An 18,658-nucleotide genomic window follows, 5' to 3' on the forward strand; every position below is an offset into this window, starting at 1 on the left:
CTGTGAGCGTGCCTGGTCATTTTCCACCAACAGGCGTTCATTTCGGCCACATTCATATCGATATTGTTGGGCCAATACCACAGTCTTTGAACCAATGATACATACTCACTTGTATCGACCACTTCACATTGCTGGCCTGAAGCAATGCTTATCTCACACATTACTGCAGAATCCGTAGCCCAGGCCATCTTAAATACCTGGATTTCTCGTTACGGCATACTACACACCATAACGACAGACAGAGGAAGACAATTTGACTCGTCCCTCTTTCAAGCTCTCTCTCGTCTTCTGGGTGTAACGCACATACGGACGACAGCTTATCACCCAAGTTCCATTGGCATGGTAGAACGCTTCCATCGGCCACTAAAAGCAGCACTTTGTGCCTCTGACTTCATGATTCCATGGACAGAGCACCTGCCTTTGGTTCTACTAGGTATTCGCACAGCTTTGAAAGTGGATGCACAGTGTTCCTCAGCAGCACTCGTTTTCCGCACATCACTTCGCGTAGCTGGTGAGTTCTTCGCCTCGGAACCGTCATCTGCTGACCTACAGTCTTACACCGCTTACCTTTGCATTACAATGGCCACTGTCATACCACCGCCACATCGCAATGACTGCAGAAATGTTTACATGAGTCCATGTTTACTTCATAGCAGTCACGTGTTTATCCATCGTGACGCTACTCGCACTCCTTTACAAGCTCCTTACGATGGTCCCTTCAAGGTCGTCAAGCATGACACCAAGTTTTTCACACTTCTTGTCAGTGGACGCAAAGAGACGATTTTCATTGACCGCTTGAAGCCAGCTCATCTAGACTCTGGCAGTGCCATTTCCATAACTTAAACTGCTCAATGGCAGTGCCTTCATTGCTATTGGAAGAGGCATGTAGTGGACAGTACTTGTAGAGCCCCGTGGTAGAAGAGACTGGAGTAGCGCTATCAGGCATATAGGCTCGAGGATGGTAGCCGTGACATCAACACAGTCATCTGTTTAATAAATGGCAATTCTTTATGGACCTTCTGTTTCTACAATACAAATACCTCGGTATCCATTTTACTCCTAATCTTTCCTGGACGACACACATAAATAAAATCGTAGGTAAGGCTTCACGTATTCGGATATCTAAAATGTAATCTTCATGGTGCGCCACCTGAGACCTGAAAACTAGCTTACTTAATGTTTGTTTGCCGACAACTTGAATTTGCATTGCTTATCTGGTCATCCGACCAAGCATACTTAACACACTCCCTTGAATCCGGTAAAAACTGTGCTACGTGCTTTTATGCTCATGATTATAGCCAACATTCCAGCGTGACTGACATCAAGATGACGCTATCACTTCCATCTTTAGAATCACGTCAAACGATTGCACTGCTTTGTTTATTTCATAAAATGGTGTTCAGTCCTCATAGAAACATGCTGCTCTTGTCTCAGCCAGCCGTATATCACATCGTCTTCATAATCGCAGTGGTTTTCGGCGCATTTTTGGTCATACTAAAGCATTTAACATGTCTGCTGTCCTGCGTGCCATAAGCCATTGGAATGGCCTACCTGATGACCTCACAAACACCAAAGATACTAATGCATTTAGAGACAGTATAACCGCCATACTTACCTAATATCTTTGTTTTTATGTGCTGTTACCAAAACAAAATGTTTTCTAATGTTGTATTACATGTATGAAACTGTGCTTTTGTTTAGTTCTGAGCCAAGTTGTGTTCCGTTTTTATATAGCCACGTTCTAAAAACCTAAAATTTGCATAACTGATTTCCTCGATTTTAAGAGTATAATGTCTGGTGTTTGTCGCTAACAATTGTATAACGGTTTCTTCAATAGTTGTATTTGCTCTTATGCTTTTGCGATTTCCATGTATATTGTCCCACTCCCACAATACTCCTATGTAAAGGAGCCTGTGAGTTATTTAAATAAATAAATAAATAAATAAATAAATAAATAAATTAATTAATAAATTAATTATCACCGAACGTTACATTTGGCCGCACATACGTGCCAATATACGCGACTGGGTCCTTACTTGTACAGCGTGTGAACGTATCAAGGTGCAACGACACACCAAGCCTCCATTGGGCAAATTCCCTCTCCCTAATGCATGTTTTGACACCATTCATTTGGACTTCACTGGCCCTTGGTGGTTATACGTGGTTATACGTATTTGCTTGTGTGTTTTGATAGGTACACACAGTGGCCTGAAGCAGCTTCGATGCCTGACATAACAGTGGAGACAGTTGCTCATACTTTTCTGTCTACCTCTATTAGCCATTTTAGTGTGCCATCAACGGTGAGCACTGATCGGGACAGACAGTTTGAGTCTGTACTTTCCACATCTGTAACATTCCTTCTAGGCTTGCGCGCATTCGCGCAACTGCTTACCATCCTGCATCCAACGGCATCGTCGAGAGGCTACATCGACACTTGAAAGCTGCAGTAGCCACTCAGCCTCATGTGGAGGACTGGGTATCGCACCTTAATATTGTGCTTCTCGGCCTTTGTTCAACACTCCTACCAGAACTCGCCTGCTCTGTAGCTGAGATAGTTCATGGCTGCACCCTCGGTTTGCCCGGTGACCTCATCAACCCCGTATCTACACCGAATGTTTCCGATCCATCTTCTTTCATCCAGCGTCTGCAGATTTTCATGCACAACTTGCATCCATCGCCAACCTCTGCTTACACGAATAAGCACCACATTTTCCTACCCTCAAACCTGCAAACATCCTCACACCTTTTTGTCCGTGTTCACACATCTCATCGTTCTCTTCAGCCCTGCTACGACGGTTCTTTCCCCATCATCAAACATTCTGAACACCAATTCACAATCCTGCACAATCGTAGCGAAACACAGTTGCTATCGCAAAGATAAAACCGGCTCCCATTATCAAGACCTTTGTCTGACCACCTCTTCAAGACCCTGGCCACTTGTGAGGTACTGCTTAAAGTGAGGTACTGCTTAAGAAATGAGAAAGAGGAGTTAAAAAACGATGGAGTAGTCCAAGTGAAGGGACTTACAAATAAAGACCCCTGTGCTCTTTACTGTGCTTGGTGCTAAGGTTTTAAGACTGGGCGTGTTGGTATAGCATATTAGAGGTTGGATTGTGCATCATTTTGAGGAGACACACAGAAGAGAAACACACCACAGAGCATTACTTGCCACTATTATTTTAATATCATGGAGCATACAAAGGCACACAGACATGCACACAGCTGAATGTTAGTGGCGAGTTGCTATCGTAGTCTGACAACACCTCCTTTTTGCTGTCTACCGACCACAGAAAGTCATCTTCAGTTCCAGTTATTGCATTCGACTTGAAGGCTTGTGCAACCACTGTCTGCAGGAGGGCATTCTACACACCATGCACCCATCTTTAGGGGTCTCTGAGCGTTGCTTTCTTAACACGACCCATTCGATGGCAGTGTGGCTAGCTACCTTGCATTGAGATGTTCTTTTTTAGTAAGAATCACTTTCATTTTTGATATTGAGTAGAGTTAAGATTGTATTGTGCATGCAACTTTGAATTTTATTTTTTATTTATTTACAAAATACTACAGGCCCAAGCTAGAGCCGATGCAGGAGGGGTAAAAAAAAAGATTTACACAAGCACTGGCAAAACATCAAGCAGAAATCATCATAAATCATGAAGAGAGAAAAAAAAATAATATATGCATAAAGATGACACAGAAATGAGCACCTTATGGGCGTGAAAACAATTATGAACATTGAAACTTTAGGAAAAACAGTCCTTTGCAAGAAAAAACAAGAAAAGCGCTTCACATTATGACGTCAATGCCTCGAATGAGTCACTGTTTTAAAGCATACATAGCGGCAAAGCGTTCCACTCTGTAATCGTTCGTGGAAAAAATGAAAACTTGAATGTGTTAGTACGTGTTCTAAATGGTGTTATCGATTCAGCATGACGATTTCGAGCCAGTCGTGACATCAGAGGTTGGACGTACGGAGCAGCGTCTAATGCGAGATGGTTGTTTTTCAAGTGAAAAAGAAATTTTAATCTCAGAATTTTTCGACGTAGCTTAAGTTCCTGGATATTATTTTGTTGCATCATAAAAGTTGGGGAGTCCGTCATGCGGTATCGAGAAAAGATAAACCGAATGGATTTACGTTGAATCATTTCTAGAGCATCAATGTTTTTCTTAGTGTGTTAGTGTGTGGGTCCCAAATAACACATGCGTATTCGAGGGCTGGTCTAATGATTGAATTATAGGCCAACAGCTTGACGGATGGAGGGGCTTGTCGAAGTTTATATTTGAGGAAGCATAACTTACGGAAGGCGGATGCGCATATGTTAGATACGTGGTTATTCCAACTGAGATTCTTTGTTATTGTTACGCCAAGGTACTTATATTCGCTGACTTCTTTGAGTGGGTGAGATGATAGCTTGTATGGAAAAGAGAAGTAATTTTTCTTTCTGGTTACATTCATGTACACTTTTTTCGGAGTTTAGCTTCATACCCTATTGGTTGCACCACTGAAAAACATTATTCATGCAATTATTTAGAAGCACCTGATCGTCTACGCTATCAATTTCCTTAAACATGACGCAATCGTCAGTGAATAGCCTTATTTCGACAGGTTCAGGGATAACATCAACAATGTCATTAATATATATTAAAAAAAGCAAAGGTCCTAAAACACTTCCCTGAGGAACACCTGACGTAACCGGAAGTTTGGATGAGCAGTAATCGTTTATATTAACGAACTGTGTACGATTAAACAAGTAAGCGGCAACCCAATCTACAATAAAGTTTGGAAGGCCAATAGTCTTAAGCTTGAAAATGAGTTTAGAGTGAGGCACTAAATCAAAGGCTTTCTTGAAGTCCAAAAAAATAACATCAATTTGTCCGGATTTATCTAAAATAGATGCGCAAGTATGTACGACTGAGACCAATTGAGTAACAGTGGAAAAACCCTTCTTGAAACCATGTTGAAAAGGGGTTAATATATTCCTATTGTTTAGAAAATCAGTGATATAGTAGGCTATGATATGCTCAAGAATTTTGCAACAGGAAGAAGTGAGAGATATGGGACGATAATTTGAGACCAATGATTTATCCCCTGTTTTGAATACTGGCACGATTCGCGCTGTTTTCCAATCGCCGGGAATGCTAGATGAACGCAGGGAAGCACTGAAGATGATTACAAGATAGTTAGCAACCATCTCGGCATATCGACGCAGAAACGCATTTTGGATATTATCAGGGCCTGGTGAAGTTTGTCTTTAACTTGAGGAGCATAGACACCACGCCTGATAATGATACGATGTCGTAATCAAGATGACATGACGGGGTATCGACGCATGCGCTATCGCAAGCCTTTGGGAAAACGTTCTGAAAGTAAACGTTAAAATGCGAAGCGATTCCCTGTTTATCTGTAACAAGGGTGTCGTTATGCATTATTTGTTTAACACCCTCTTTTTTTCGGCACAAGTGGAACCAGAATTTTTCAGGGGCGGTCTGGATAAAGTTTGGCAGCATATGTAGAAAATAGTTCTGCTTTGCATGGCTTACCGCTTGGTTGAATAGTGTCTGACTCGTTCGGATAACGCTGTGGGAGGCACCGCGTCGTCTTAACCGTTGTAGTTTTCTTTTCTTGTGCAAGATGTCGCGCGTTATCCATGGGTTCTTTTTCTTCGTCTTTTTCGTTTTATTTGGCACAAACTTATCTATGCAGTACAAACATAAGTGTTTAAATTTGTCCCATAGCTCTGAAACATCAGACCCACCAAAACTGCTGAGGTTAAGATCAAGGTAGTCTAAGATACTTTCATCTTCAGCACGAAAAAAGTTTTTAATCGTCACTGTTTTTATAGGAGAACTATTTCGTGCTTTTAGAGGGCATGAGAACTTCACCATGTAGTGATCTGAAAGACCTTGTTCGACTGACACAGAAAAAGTTTCCATACATCGGCTTGCAAAAACAAGATCCAATATTGAGGACGAACTGTCTTGAATACGAGTAGGTTGCTTAATCACTTGCTGCAGGTTCCTACACAACATTAAGTCTAGTACACTCTGAACATGCACGCTATGCTCATGAGAAGCAAAAGGATTGTTCCAATCAACACCAGGAAGGTTGAAATTGCCACCAATAATTATTTTCTCCTGTGGGAAATTCAACATGTGTTCGTATAGATCATGTAAAAACTGCGGGGGTGCATCGGGAGGACGGTACACTGCGAATAGTAATAAAAGCCCCAGCATGACAACTTTAATGAAATGCTTTCATGATTGTCGATTTGTCTTAGCAGAGTTGCTGGAATGTTATGTTTAACCAAGACGGCGACGCCGCCCCCTCTTGTATTCCTATCCCGCCTAAAAATTTGGTAGGAAGGTGGAAAGATGCTGTTGTCATGAATGTCATCACTGAGCCAAGTTTCCGTGATCACGACGACATGAGGGCTGTATCCCAGAATGATGGCTTCAAGCTGATCACTTTTATTCACTACACTGCGTGCGTTTATATTTAACAGACGCAGCTCTTCAGTACATGAAGCTTCCTGTCAATTTTTGCTGGAGGTTCTTTGACGGCTAACCAATTCTACCCTAAAATTGGCGTCATCGTCCCATGCGTATAGGTCATTGTCTATGCGCAGTTTATCATGCAGAAGAGTCACTTTCTTGCCCTGCTGCTTTTCTATTTTGGCGCTTTGCCATAACAGCTTGCGTTTCCTTAGCGTGTCCGCCGAATAATCATTCTGAATGGAAATTTTTGTTCCCTTGAGCTTTCGCGCGTTTTTTAGGACTTCCTGTTTTTCGTTGTAATTTTGAAAGAATACAATCACTGGTCTATTCTTTCCCGCCTTTCCAATGTGATGTATTCTTGCGATAGAGCAACATGTTACATTGAGCCTTTTACAAAAAAGATCTTCAATCACTTTTGCACGAAGAGCTGTCTCATTTTCACCCCTGTCTTCTTGTATGCCAAAGATAACCAGATTCGAGCGTCTGCTCCTGTCTTCAAGGTCTACTACTTTAACTTGAAGCAACTTTACTGTCTGTTCTAGGCTGTCAACTCGCGAAACGTGCCTTTCCAAATCGCTGAATCGCTCATTAAGTTCAGAAATCATTTTTCCTATGTCACTCTGCTGATTCCTCAGGGTGGCTATCTCTGTGACTAGCTTGTTCTGCACGTCTAATAGTTGGGTCAATAAAGCTTCCGTGTTAGGACCAGGGTTCACCTCAATGTCCACACACAATAAAAGTTCACATGCACAAAGAACTTCGCATGCAATCTCAACACACCGGCGTGGGCACGGCAGGACCAGGAGGCCACGGTAGTCACTTTTGATTGTGCTATAGTGAACACTAACCTGCACAAAGCAGAACGGCTTGTGAGGCCACATTGCGAGGCTCGGTCCGCCGCACCCACTAATGTTATAGCGATGCAGCATGTCCCTTATGAAGGCATCCAAAGAAGTCACATGGGAGGGAGGCGTAGCTGTGATGTCGACATCATGCAGCCAAGAGCACAGCTGATACGGTGCATGATGCGTCGCTGAATCCATCGGCCACGCGCTGCGTTGAATCCGCTCGGGCTGGAAGGTTGGAAGTTGGGTCAATAAAACCTGCACAAAGCAGAAGAACGGCTTGTGAGGCCACATTGCGAGGCTCGGTCCGCCGCACCCACTGATGGATCTTTTATTGAAAAAAGCTGTACATTGGAATAGTGCAAATACAGTATTCTTTACATCTACGCTATCGAAAACGAGGTTTTTTGCTTGGTCCAAAATTTCGATGCATTTGGCCTTTAGTATTGTCATATGTATGTCATATGTACGCAGGCGTGTCCTGCGCTGAGTGATAACATTTGTTAGGCGATGAAACGTAGTCATTCGATAAACAAGTACACATGTCAGTATCACTGTTAACAAATTTGTGCATTTCCTCTGGCAAAATGTCCAGGTGTCAGCCGCAGAGCTTGAGCACAAGCAGATTGTTCAGAAGCTGGAAACAGAGTTGGAAGAGGTACGACAGGTGCTTGCCTCACACAAGGACCAACTCAGTGATGCTGTCGGCAAACGGGAGGAGCAAATCAGCAGGCTCACTCAGGAGCGAGCAAAGCTTGAGGTGAGCTTGATTACCTGTGGTTGATGTCACTCTGTTTTTGTTATTGTCCACTGGACGCTTGGTGGTGATGTCAGTTGAGTGGCTGTGGTGTTGCGCAGTGTACATGGACAGCAAATGGAGCAGGTGTTCATACAAGAGTTCACAGGGGGGATCGTTCAGTGGACCATGATGTTGAGCCAGGGATATGAGTGCATGAATGTGAGTGTGTCCCTGCATTGAGGGCAGCGCAGTGTCGGAGCTGGCAGACACCCTGTCAAAGTTTGCTGAGGCATGGCCCAGGTTGGACGCTCATGGGATTCGCCAATCACAGTCTTCAGGAAGGAGCTTGGTGAGGTGCTAGCCTGCTGTGACCACAGGCTTGGAGCTCGAGTGGCTGATGCTGGACGCCATCCTGCCCTGGTGCTTTTTTCCAGAACCCTTCTTCTGTGGCACTGGCTGACTGGCGGAGCACTTTTTCTTTGCAGCCACATACCGCAGCCACGCAGTATCTTTATCTGCTATGGCTTTTCATTTACACACCACCACTCCGCAGCGTCTTCTCTTTTGCACAGTCAACATGCATTGCTCTTGCGCACTTCGCCATCACACAAGTGCGCAAAAGTGCTTGTGCTTAGATTTAACCATGCATGAGCTGGCTCGAGCTAGTTGTCACAACATGGTGGGCTCCTAAACAGTTACAGGACGTGAGAAACAGCCTGACATCATGTGTCCAGCAGAAACATTTCACAAGGTTACCTCACTTGGCAGAAGTGCACATGGCGTTTGCAGCAAGGCTGCTCTTCACAGAGCTTGCAAGGCTGCATCCGTTTGGTGCATAAATGGTAGCTGTCATTTCTGCAACAGCTACTCTTTTGCAGGCTGCCATAAAATGCAATGGTTTGCTTTTCAAGTCAAGAGACATACAGTTAAAAAACATTCATATATAAAAGCATTCTTTCACAGGAGACACCCGTTTTAATTGTCGAAAGCGTTCAACTGCAGTAAAACCTCATTCACTCGGACTATGTTATCTCGAAATATCGGTTAAGTTGAAATTTTTTCCTGACTCTGTGTCAACTCCAGGTATTTTTCGCCTTATACCTCAAAATGCTTTTGCGCCGTACTCCGAATATATTGAAATCTATACTGCGAACAGGGCGTCTACCAACCGGGAAAACAGAGAATTCTCAGGGATATTGAATAGTCTGGAAAAAATCAGGGACAACTAAGGGAATTTGTGCTTCAATCAGGGAAAGTTAGCCATCATTTTATTGAAAAGGAAAGAGAGTCACCCTACTGCTGGCTCATCTAAAAGAGAGGAATTGTAACTAATTATCTTTGACGCCGTGGCGTCGGCTAGAGGAGTTTCCAGTGTACAGTCAACGACCGATTTTCCAGACACCCAACTTTAGGTAAATGCCCGATAATGTGGACGACTTCATGGCACCACCACGAGTCAATGTATAAGAGCGTCTGTAATTTCAGATGCAAGAACCCGTCGCTGTCTGATTTTCTGGACTTTTTGCCATGACCGCAGGTCCAAAACGGCATTAATCAAAGCCAACACCGCCGTTTTGATCATCACGCCGCCTCGAACCAGCGCCATCGCACCCGGATCCGCTGCAGCGTGATGCTTAGCTGCTTCGACATTCGCTATTAAGGTTCTTGCCGTTTGGTTCCATGTTTTTCATTTAAAGAATTCGCCGCTGTCAGTAATGGCACAGACTCTGCCTCTGTAATCCTCACGATTGGCTTTGAAGCTTAGAAAGCATGACGCGTTGCATAATGCTGGTTTCCGAATGGCAGCTTCGCCTCAGCACAGGGAGTTACGCGGTATAGCGTACGTGAAGTATTGCGGTGAAGCTTAACAAGTGTAAGAAGGGGCAATTGTCACGGGACATGGTACGTATTCCATAATTATACACGCATTCACCCACCATCTCCTGTCACAGTAAGAGCACCGATATGCCTAATAGGTGTACTGGCAGGCCTTCAGAGCTTTTTCGGACGTGCCTGTGATGATTTGAGCCCTTAAGGGCAGTAAAAGGCATGTATCCATTTTTTCGTACTGCCCGATTTGATTTTTTGGACGTTTTCGGGGCTTCTAGGCAGTCCGAAAAATCAGATGTTGACTGTACAAATGACCAAAAAGTTGCTTGAAATGGGCTTTGGGGCGAACACACGGCAGAATGAGGACAAGGACATAAATGACCGTCGTATTGAGGAATGATCGGGAAAGGAACTGTGCCTCCTCTTCTTTAAAGAAGCTTGAGCTCAAAAAGCAAAGTGTTGGCTGATGCAAAGGTGCAGGTGACCGTGATCCGAACCAAAATAAACTCTTGAAAGCAGTAAAACACCAAACAGGCATTGTGCGTGGGCTGAGAGTATGTGAGGACAGTTGAAGTTGACTTTCCAGCTGCTGAGAAAATTTCACTTGTGACAAAGTTTGGGCCTAATACCAATGATCTTGCTATCACTTGACAGAAATAGCTCATTTTCAAAAATATTTACTTCTGTGTGCATCTCTTTTTATTCATATTTGAAAATGTTACTCGATTTGGAATGCCTTTACCATTTTTCTTTTTCAAAGATATTTGCTGTGCATTTTACTATCCCCTCCCTTCAGTTTTCTATATTGAATAAAATAAACACTACTCCTTACTATTCAAACTCGATTAAGTTTCTTTTATTTTCTTAAAATGCTTACTTGAGAGAACAGCATTGGGTGACGTGGTGTCCCCCCCCCCCCCCAGCCTGACTTAGCATGAAATAAAATTCTGTGTTGCTCAGGGAAAACCTGGAAAACTCGTAGTTTGAAAATGTCAGGGAAAAGTAACTACCCAGAGGTTGCCATACTTCTTGTGCAGCTGCGATATCGTGAAAATGTGACAGGACCACAAGTTTGGAGTGAATTCTGCTTCATAATATCTCTTATCATTCCCCATTCATGATTGCCTCATTGATAATGTAGGCGGTGTGTCACTCGACCCCTGACAAAGTGCGAGAAGATACACGGGACCTTCGCAACATGCACACATATGAGCAGAACATCATCAGTTTACTTATTCACCGTGCTCTGCGTTTCTTATGTTTGTGGATCTGTGCTACGTCATGCCACAGGATCCATGTGCATATACCATGTGCTAGGTGGCTGCACCGAATGTTCAAAATGTTTTTGGCATTTTCTTAATGGAGTACTGGCACAAAATTTTGAAGTGGAGATAACAGGTGAGATGGGCACACACACATCGTCTGCAAAATATCAATGGTGAATATAGATTAGAACACATTTAAAATCAGTTTTAGAGTACGTGCGCACAGCCAACCGCAAAACGCAGCACCTAGTGACATTGACCTCAAGGAAGGATTGTAAACAAACGAAAAAATGCTACATCGCAAATTTTCGTTGGCTGCCATGCTGCTTGCATGGTGTCTTCCTCTCAGTTGGAGCCAACATTTTGCTTGTCGAAATGTTGGTTCCCGCTTTTACCTTGTTCTTGTTGTGCTCATTGTCTTGAATCTCCATCTTCCGCCTTTCCCTTATTTTCTCTGGACCTCAGTTGTTGCTTGTAACGGGATGCTCTCCATTTCGCTGCAACTGCAGAATTAAGCGGCAGTTTTTGTAGTGTCCGCAGATTTCGTGCGCTATCAGCTTGACTACGCTGCACTGACCACGCACGAATTGCGAGTACAGCACAATGCCACCTATATACTGCGTCATTGGTTTCTGCCGAACACATTCAAGGTTGGGAATAGCGATGCATCGTTTTCTCCACAATAGCTTACATTGGCAGCAGTGGACACGCTACTGTTAAATATCATGCAGGCCACAACATTTGACGCTGATTCGTCTTCGCTGTCGCCGGCCGCAATATCTGAATCGCTGCTTTCTAGTAGGTTGAATCGAAAGTGGTGGGCCACGTCTAATACAGTGGCAATTCCCGCCTGCAGGAAATCGTCACTGCTGGATCACGAAAACTAGGATAATGGTGGCGAGGACATCGCAAAGCACATGCAGGCGTAGCAGATGAACTAGCAACACGAAACTCGTGCTTCAGCGTGTGTGCTGGTGTGCACATCAGAGCATATGTCAGGTTTTTGCGATCACGTGCCCAGCTGTGTTTACGTTCCTTTTCTGGCCCATCTCGTTGCTCTCTGAAACCGAAACTTTGACTAGTCACTACAATAAAGACTCCAAATAATTGCCTGTAGTGCTCTGAGGTAAATGATGTCTTGTGCCGTGATTACTGCGTCATTAGCTACTTATTAAAGTAGAAAAAAAAAACCTAATTTTTTTGTCGCGGTACTCCTTTGAAGGGACCCTGAAATGATTTTATTTTCTACCAAGTTGTTAGGGTCGTCTCTACTGAGTCATTTGGGTAGGTCCTTCTGATCATTGATATTTAAGTGCTCTGCGTAGAGTACAAGTTATTACAGTGCAGTCCACTTATAACAATATATCGGTTATAATGATGAGTTGGCTTCAGAGTATCAACTTTTGCATTACGGCTATGAGAAAAAAAAACCCATATATAACGATATGTTATTCACCACATGTCGGATATAACAATAGAAATTCTGTCTTTTGGGTGGCATTTTTCATGCAGAATAATCGTGAAATTTGCATTGTTAAGTTCCCCTTAACCGAGTTGGGGCGAAAAGTTTGCCTACGGGGAATTAATGCAGAAAGTTGGGCTAGTTTATGCTGATGTATTTGCTGAGACATAGTTACTAGTGCTAACAAGACTAACAGAAAAAAAGTCGGGACAGGACAGAGCACTAGTGGCTATTGGCCACGTCTAATACGGCGGCGACTCCCGCCTGCAGGAAATTGTCGACGCTGGACTGCGAAAACAAGGATGACGACAATGGTGGTCTGTCCTGTCCCAACTTTTTTTCCAATAGTCTTGTTAGTGCTAGTAACCATGTCTCAGCAATTGCCTACGGAAGTTTGTACCTGCCGCCATTACTGCGCAGCGCGCTCCGTCAGCGCGCCGATTGCGAAAGCCACGGAGAGCATTGCAAGTTGCCGCAGCGTGCCACAAGATGGCGCCAGCTGCTTCGTGTCTGCGTCGGCAGCGAGTATACAGGAAAAAACAAAAAAAGCAAGAAGCGAACCGCATCTGCGCTCCCTTTCTACATCTCCCTCTCTTCCTCAGCGAGTGCAGAAATGCGCCGCTTAAGCAGCGGTAGGTGCCCCGACAAAGCACAAAGTTGTATGCTTGAGATGATGCTGCAAATTTTGCAAGACTCAAAGTACCAGCTCACGCAGTGTATGACATCGATTCTGAAAACCGCGTGCGCCACGACCATGAAGGCTAGAACCAGTGACCATGCCAATGAACTGAAACAGCTGGCTTTGTGCGCTAGGGTTAAACCCGCTTGTGTCAAACCAACACGGTGGCAGCTGCTGACATTACCAAACTCTGAGGGCACATGGCTACTGGCGATAAAATGAGTGGTGCTTCGATGGAGGAGTTTCTGAGTGCAGATGGCGCTGCCTCGCTCTGCGAAGAATCTTGGACAGGGCGATCATTGTCGTGACAGACGGCGGCGTTGTGCAAAGAAGGCAATGACATTGAGAGTGGCCTGTCCTTGACACTGACCCCAACGTTCACACAAAGTGCACTGTCATTGATAGAGTCGCTCATTGATTTCATGTATGCTAAATTATAGCTGCCACGCATGAATTATAGCCGCCAGTGTTCGTGCAGCCGCTGGACGGGAAAGAAAGTACAGATTTCTGACTATTTCAGTGTGCCTAATGCTTGACACACTGTTTAGAGATATAAATAAACATTTCATCTTTCACAGCCTTCTTTCTACTGTGTCAATTTTTTATTGTAAGTGGCAAAACCCCCTGCAGGGGGTCTTTAAGGAAATAAAAATGAAATGAAATGAAATTTGGTTTCAGAGCTATGAAGGTATGTTCGGCAGTTTTTCTCTTCTTTTTTTTTTTTTTTACGGCAGTTCAGATATAGCGATGATCAGTTGTAACGATCGGATTTTTCTATCTTTTCGATATCGTTATAAGTGGACTGCACTGTATATGGTTTTAAAGATGTGCACAGCTACCGATTGTCATGGCATTGCTTCCCTGAGTTTTCAGCTGCCCCATTAAAATCTATGTAATTGGCTCGCAGATTTTGTTCGCGATAGTTGTAATGTTGCTTAATTTGTTTCAATAAAAAAAAAAAAGACAGGTAGAGAGTACAGAACAATTTATCACTACACTCAAGCACTTCCAGCTTGCAGCAGGTTTCATCTGCTTGTGTTGCAGTATGTTTCATGTTTACGTGAGCTGTGGTCAGTGTTGGTCTCGAGGTTTCTTTCCACGAGGACCATGGATCGCCCTTGTTGCATTGTGAACTGCAAACCTAGCGATTGGCAACATGTTAAGCTCCGACATCGTGTCACTCTGAAGGCAACAGGCGAGTGGAGTGCCTGCAGTGCATCAGGTTCTCGGTACTCAACCGGCTCCAGGATATACGTGTTTGCGGCCGTCACTTTTCGCTGGAACATTACTACCACAATATTTCGGTAAATGCAGGAGTACTGGACGTTTTGGCAGATTGGCAGCAACACAAACATGGGCAGCCTACATGGTGTAGCCACCTGGTGGCACAGAGCTGGACCATACAAGCACCAAACTAATATAGCAGTAGCGAAGTGTACTCTACTTTGCTGCTCGTGTAAATTTTTGGCAGCAGCGTAATCATGACCACACTGTCTTTTTAAATATTTAAAATGTTTTATGCTTAGTTAGAGCAATATTAGCTCTGTGTCTGGTTGGTTAAGCTGTGCCCTTTGAACAATAAGTAACAAGTTAGCCATCAGTTTTGCAAGCGCAAGTAACCAACACCGCCCACGGAACAAAACCCGAACCGCCATCCGCCCGTGCACCAATGTGCCAGCGGTAGTATATAGAGGCGCGGGAGCAAACAGCTCTAAAACAAACCATGCAACAAAAACAAAGAGAGGGAGGGGTGCGAAAAAAATTCCCTGTATTCTCACATAGTGGCAGCACATGACAGAAAAGAAAAAGTTAGGAAATTGGCGCGCTTTTTAAATGTACAGACGGTGCCGTAAATATACGGCATCGACCATTTTGAGACTTGTTCGTGGCGCCGTATATTTACGTCATTGACCCTCAAAGGGTTAAAGAGTGGCATATACAGTAAAAGCTCATTAATTCGAATTCCGCGGGGATGCTACAAGAATTCGAACTAATGAAAGCCGGAGAAAAAAATAGCTCGGTTAAGGTGCGTATATAGTCGAACGTGGCATAAGCATGCGCGCACACGCTACGTCGCATTGGCTTGAAGAACAATGTCTATAATTTGAAGCACTACCGCAGCCAACGTAACTGGGCGCAGCTAATGCGGTCCAATGCGCCCGACGTCGACATGGCTCTTGCTCCATCTGTGCGTTCGTCGCGCTGACTGGCGCAGAGAAAAAAAAAATGGGGCAATTTCGCCCGAAAAGCAAAGCAGCGATTTTGATAACAAATTAGTCGATAGGTATACGAAGTAAGGATAGTAGCTTTATCGGCCATATAAACTTGTAAACATTCGCTTACTAATTAAGTTAACAAGTACGGTGTCACGTGCGCACCGGTAAACATGAACGCATCTCACTCGATGACCGCGGAAACTCGCTGAAAAATACTGGAGTGAGGAATCGTAGCAGTAGCAGCAAACGAATTGACCTTCGTACAGCGCTTACTTCAACATGAATGAAACATAGAAAGCACATCGCATACGAAGCTCTGCAAACACCACATGCTACGTGCACTCTGCAAACATCACAGATTGCTATGAAAATAAGGCCCACGTGGGGGTGCAATTTGGCCACATCGCAGATCGCTTTCAAGATACGATGCCCCTATGGCCACGCTGTAAGCTGCAGCTGCCGAAGAAGAACGTCCCCCCCCCCCCCTTTCCTCCCTCTGCCTCATCCACGTGCCTCGCACGCAACATGAGAGGGCATGCATTCGCCCCGCCATTCTCACTCGCGCACGCGAGATTGAGCCACGTACGCCAGCTCACCCTTGCACACTTTCACTCGCAAATACAGTACACGGTGCACGGCGACGATTTTCTTGCCGTTGATCTTTGTACGGAACCTCACGGGACAGAAGCGACCTGCAACAGAGACGTTGGCCACACCTGGCCAGGTGCAAACGCGTCTCTCTCCAGTCAGGCCAAAACAATGGGCCGCAGATGGAAAAAGCAAAGCCGCGTGGCCGGTGCGGCGATGCCAGCATCACCAACGTGCTCCTGCACACTAGCACTCTCCCCATCCAGGATGGCGCAGAGTTTAAATTATTAGTTATGGTGCGGATTTCATTGTGAATTAGTGGGATGTGTTACATATTAGAGAGGTTTAGCTTGTCCGGTATTCAGTTAAACGCAGGCGGATGTGGCGTTGAAGCGTTGTGGTGGAGGCGTAAACGTGAGTGGCCTGCATAGTGCAGCCACCTGGTGGAGCACAGCTCAAACAGACACAAACAGCTAATACTATTGCCTTAACCAAGTGTGTTCTACTTTGATGCTAGTGTAAATTTTCGGCACTGCCGTAATCATGTTGCTGCCAAAAATTTATGCCCACAGCAGAGTAAAATACACTTGGTAACTGCAATATTAGCTGTTTTTGTCTGTTTGAGCTCTGTGCCACCAGGTGGCTGCACCATGCAGGCCGCTACCGTTTACGCCTTCGCCGTAATGTCCTAATGCCCCGTCCGCCTGCGTCTACCTGAATACTGGATGAGTTAAACCTCTCTATTGCTTTCAATACATTGCTGGACGGACCGCGGTGGCTATTTCGAATTATCCGAAATTTCGAATTAACGAGTTGTGAATTAATGAGCTTTTGCTGTAATCGAGTGGAAAGCATAGCTACAAAGTCGCAGCTCTGGGGTCATATTCCTGGTCCATTGCTTTCTTTTTTTTACAGATATGAGCACTTTCACGATATTGTGTGTCTAGACTTTGCACATGTCGGTGCCTATGTTCAACAGCGTTTGCTTGGCTCTGGGCAAGGATTGCTGGGGCCCGTAGACGCCTGAAATGTCAGGTGCCGAGTTGCACAGTATTTAGAAGTAGAAGGATTTAGAAGGATAAAATTGAACAAGCTCTCAGGAACGGAGGAAGCCTAAAAGCAGTGAAGAAGAAACTAGGAATTGGCAAGAATCAGATGTATGCGTTAAGAGACAAAGCCGGCAATATCATTACTAATATGGATGAGATAGTTCAAGTGGCTGAGGAGTTCTATAGAGATTTATACGGTACCAGTGGCTTATGGAAGAGAGAATAGTCTAGAAGAAATTGAAATCCCACAAGTAACGCCAGAAGAAGTAAAGAAAGCCTTGGGAGCTATGCAAAGGGGGAAGGCAGCTGGGGAGGATCAGGTAACAGCAGATTTGTTGAAGGATGGCGGGCAGATTGTTCTAGAAAAACTGGCCACCCTGTATACACAATGCCTCAAGACCTCAAGCGTACCGGAATCTTGGAAGAACGCTAACATAATCCTAATCCATAAGAAAGGCTACGCCAAAGACTTGAAAAATTATAGACCGATCAGCTTACTGTTCGTTGCCTACAAAATATTTACTAAGGTAATTGCAAATAGAATCCGGAACACCTTAGACTTCCATCAACCAAAGGACCAGGCAGGATTCCGTAAAGGTTACTCAACAATAGATCATATTCACACTATCAATCAGGTGATAGAGAAATGTGCGGAATATAACCAACCATTATATATAGCTTTCATTGATTACGAGAAAGCGTTTGATTCAGTCGAAACCTCAGCAGTCATGGAGGCATTGCGGAATCAGGGTGTAGACGAGCCGTATGTAAAAATACTGAAAGATATCTATAGCGGCTCCACAGCCACTGTAGTCCTCCATAAAGAAAGCAACAAAATCCCAATTAAGAAAGGCGTCAGGCAGGGAGATACGATCTCTCCAATGCTATTCACAGCGTGTTTACAGGGGGTATTCAGAGACCTGGATTGGGAAGAATTGGGGATAAGAGTAAATGGAGAATACCTTAGTAACTTGCGCTTCGCTGATGATATTGCCTTGCTTAGTAACTCAGGGGACGAACTGCAATGCATGCTCACTGATCTGGAGAGGCAGAGCAGAAGGGTGGGACTAAAAATTAATCTGCAGAAAACTAAAGTAATGTTTAACACTCTCGGAAGGGAACAGCAGTTTACGATAGGTAGCGAGGCACTGGAAGTGGTAAGAGAATACATCTACTTAGGACAGGTAGTGACTGCAGATCCGGATCATGAGAGTGAAATAATCAGAAGAATAAGAATGGGCTGGGGTGCGTTTGGCAGGCATTCTGAGATCATGAACAGCAGGTTGCCATTATCCCTCAAAAGAAAAGTGTATAACAGCTGTGTCTTACCAGTACTCACGTACGGGGCAGAAACCTGGAGGCTTACGAAAACTGTTCTACTTAAATTGAGGACGACGCAACGAGCTATGGAAAGAAGAATGATAGGTGTAACATGAAGGGATAAGAAAAGAGCAGATTGGGTGAGGGAACAAACGCGCGTTAATGACATC

At 44.4% G+C, this 18,658-nt stretch overlaps 1 protein-coding gene across 12 annotated transcripts in view; it reads left to right on the forward strand.

Moving 5' to 3' along the window:
• The window catches only part of LOC126533186 (protein phosphatase 1 regulatory subunit 21-like), a 250,792-nt gene that overhangs the window by 55,757 nt on the left and 176,377 nt on the right, over positions 1-18,658 (forward strand). For all 12 annotated transcript variants that reach the window (XM_055071642.2, XM_055071640.2, XM_055071641.2 and 9 more), the window contains one exon: positions 7,936-8,100. In XM_055071642.2, the coding sequence (XP_054927617.2) occupies positions 7,936-8,100 (165 nt within the window). The remainder of the gene's footprint in view (positions 1-7,935; positions 8,101-18,658) is intronic.

Source organism: Dermacentor andersoni, chromosome 7 (assembly GCF_023375885.2).
Source record: "Dermacentor andersoni chromosome 7, qqDerAnde1_hic_scaffold, whole genome shotgun sequence".
NCBI classification, from domain to species: Eukaryota; Metazoa; Arthropoda; class Arachnida; order Ixodida; family Ixodidae; genus Dermacentor; species Dermacentor andersoni.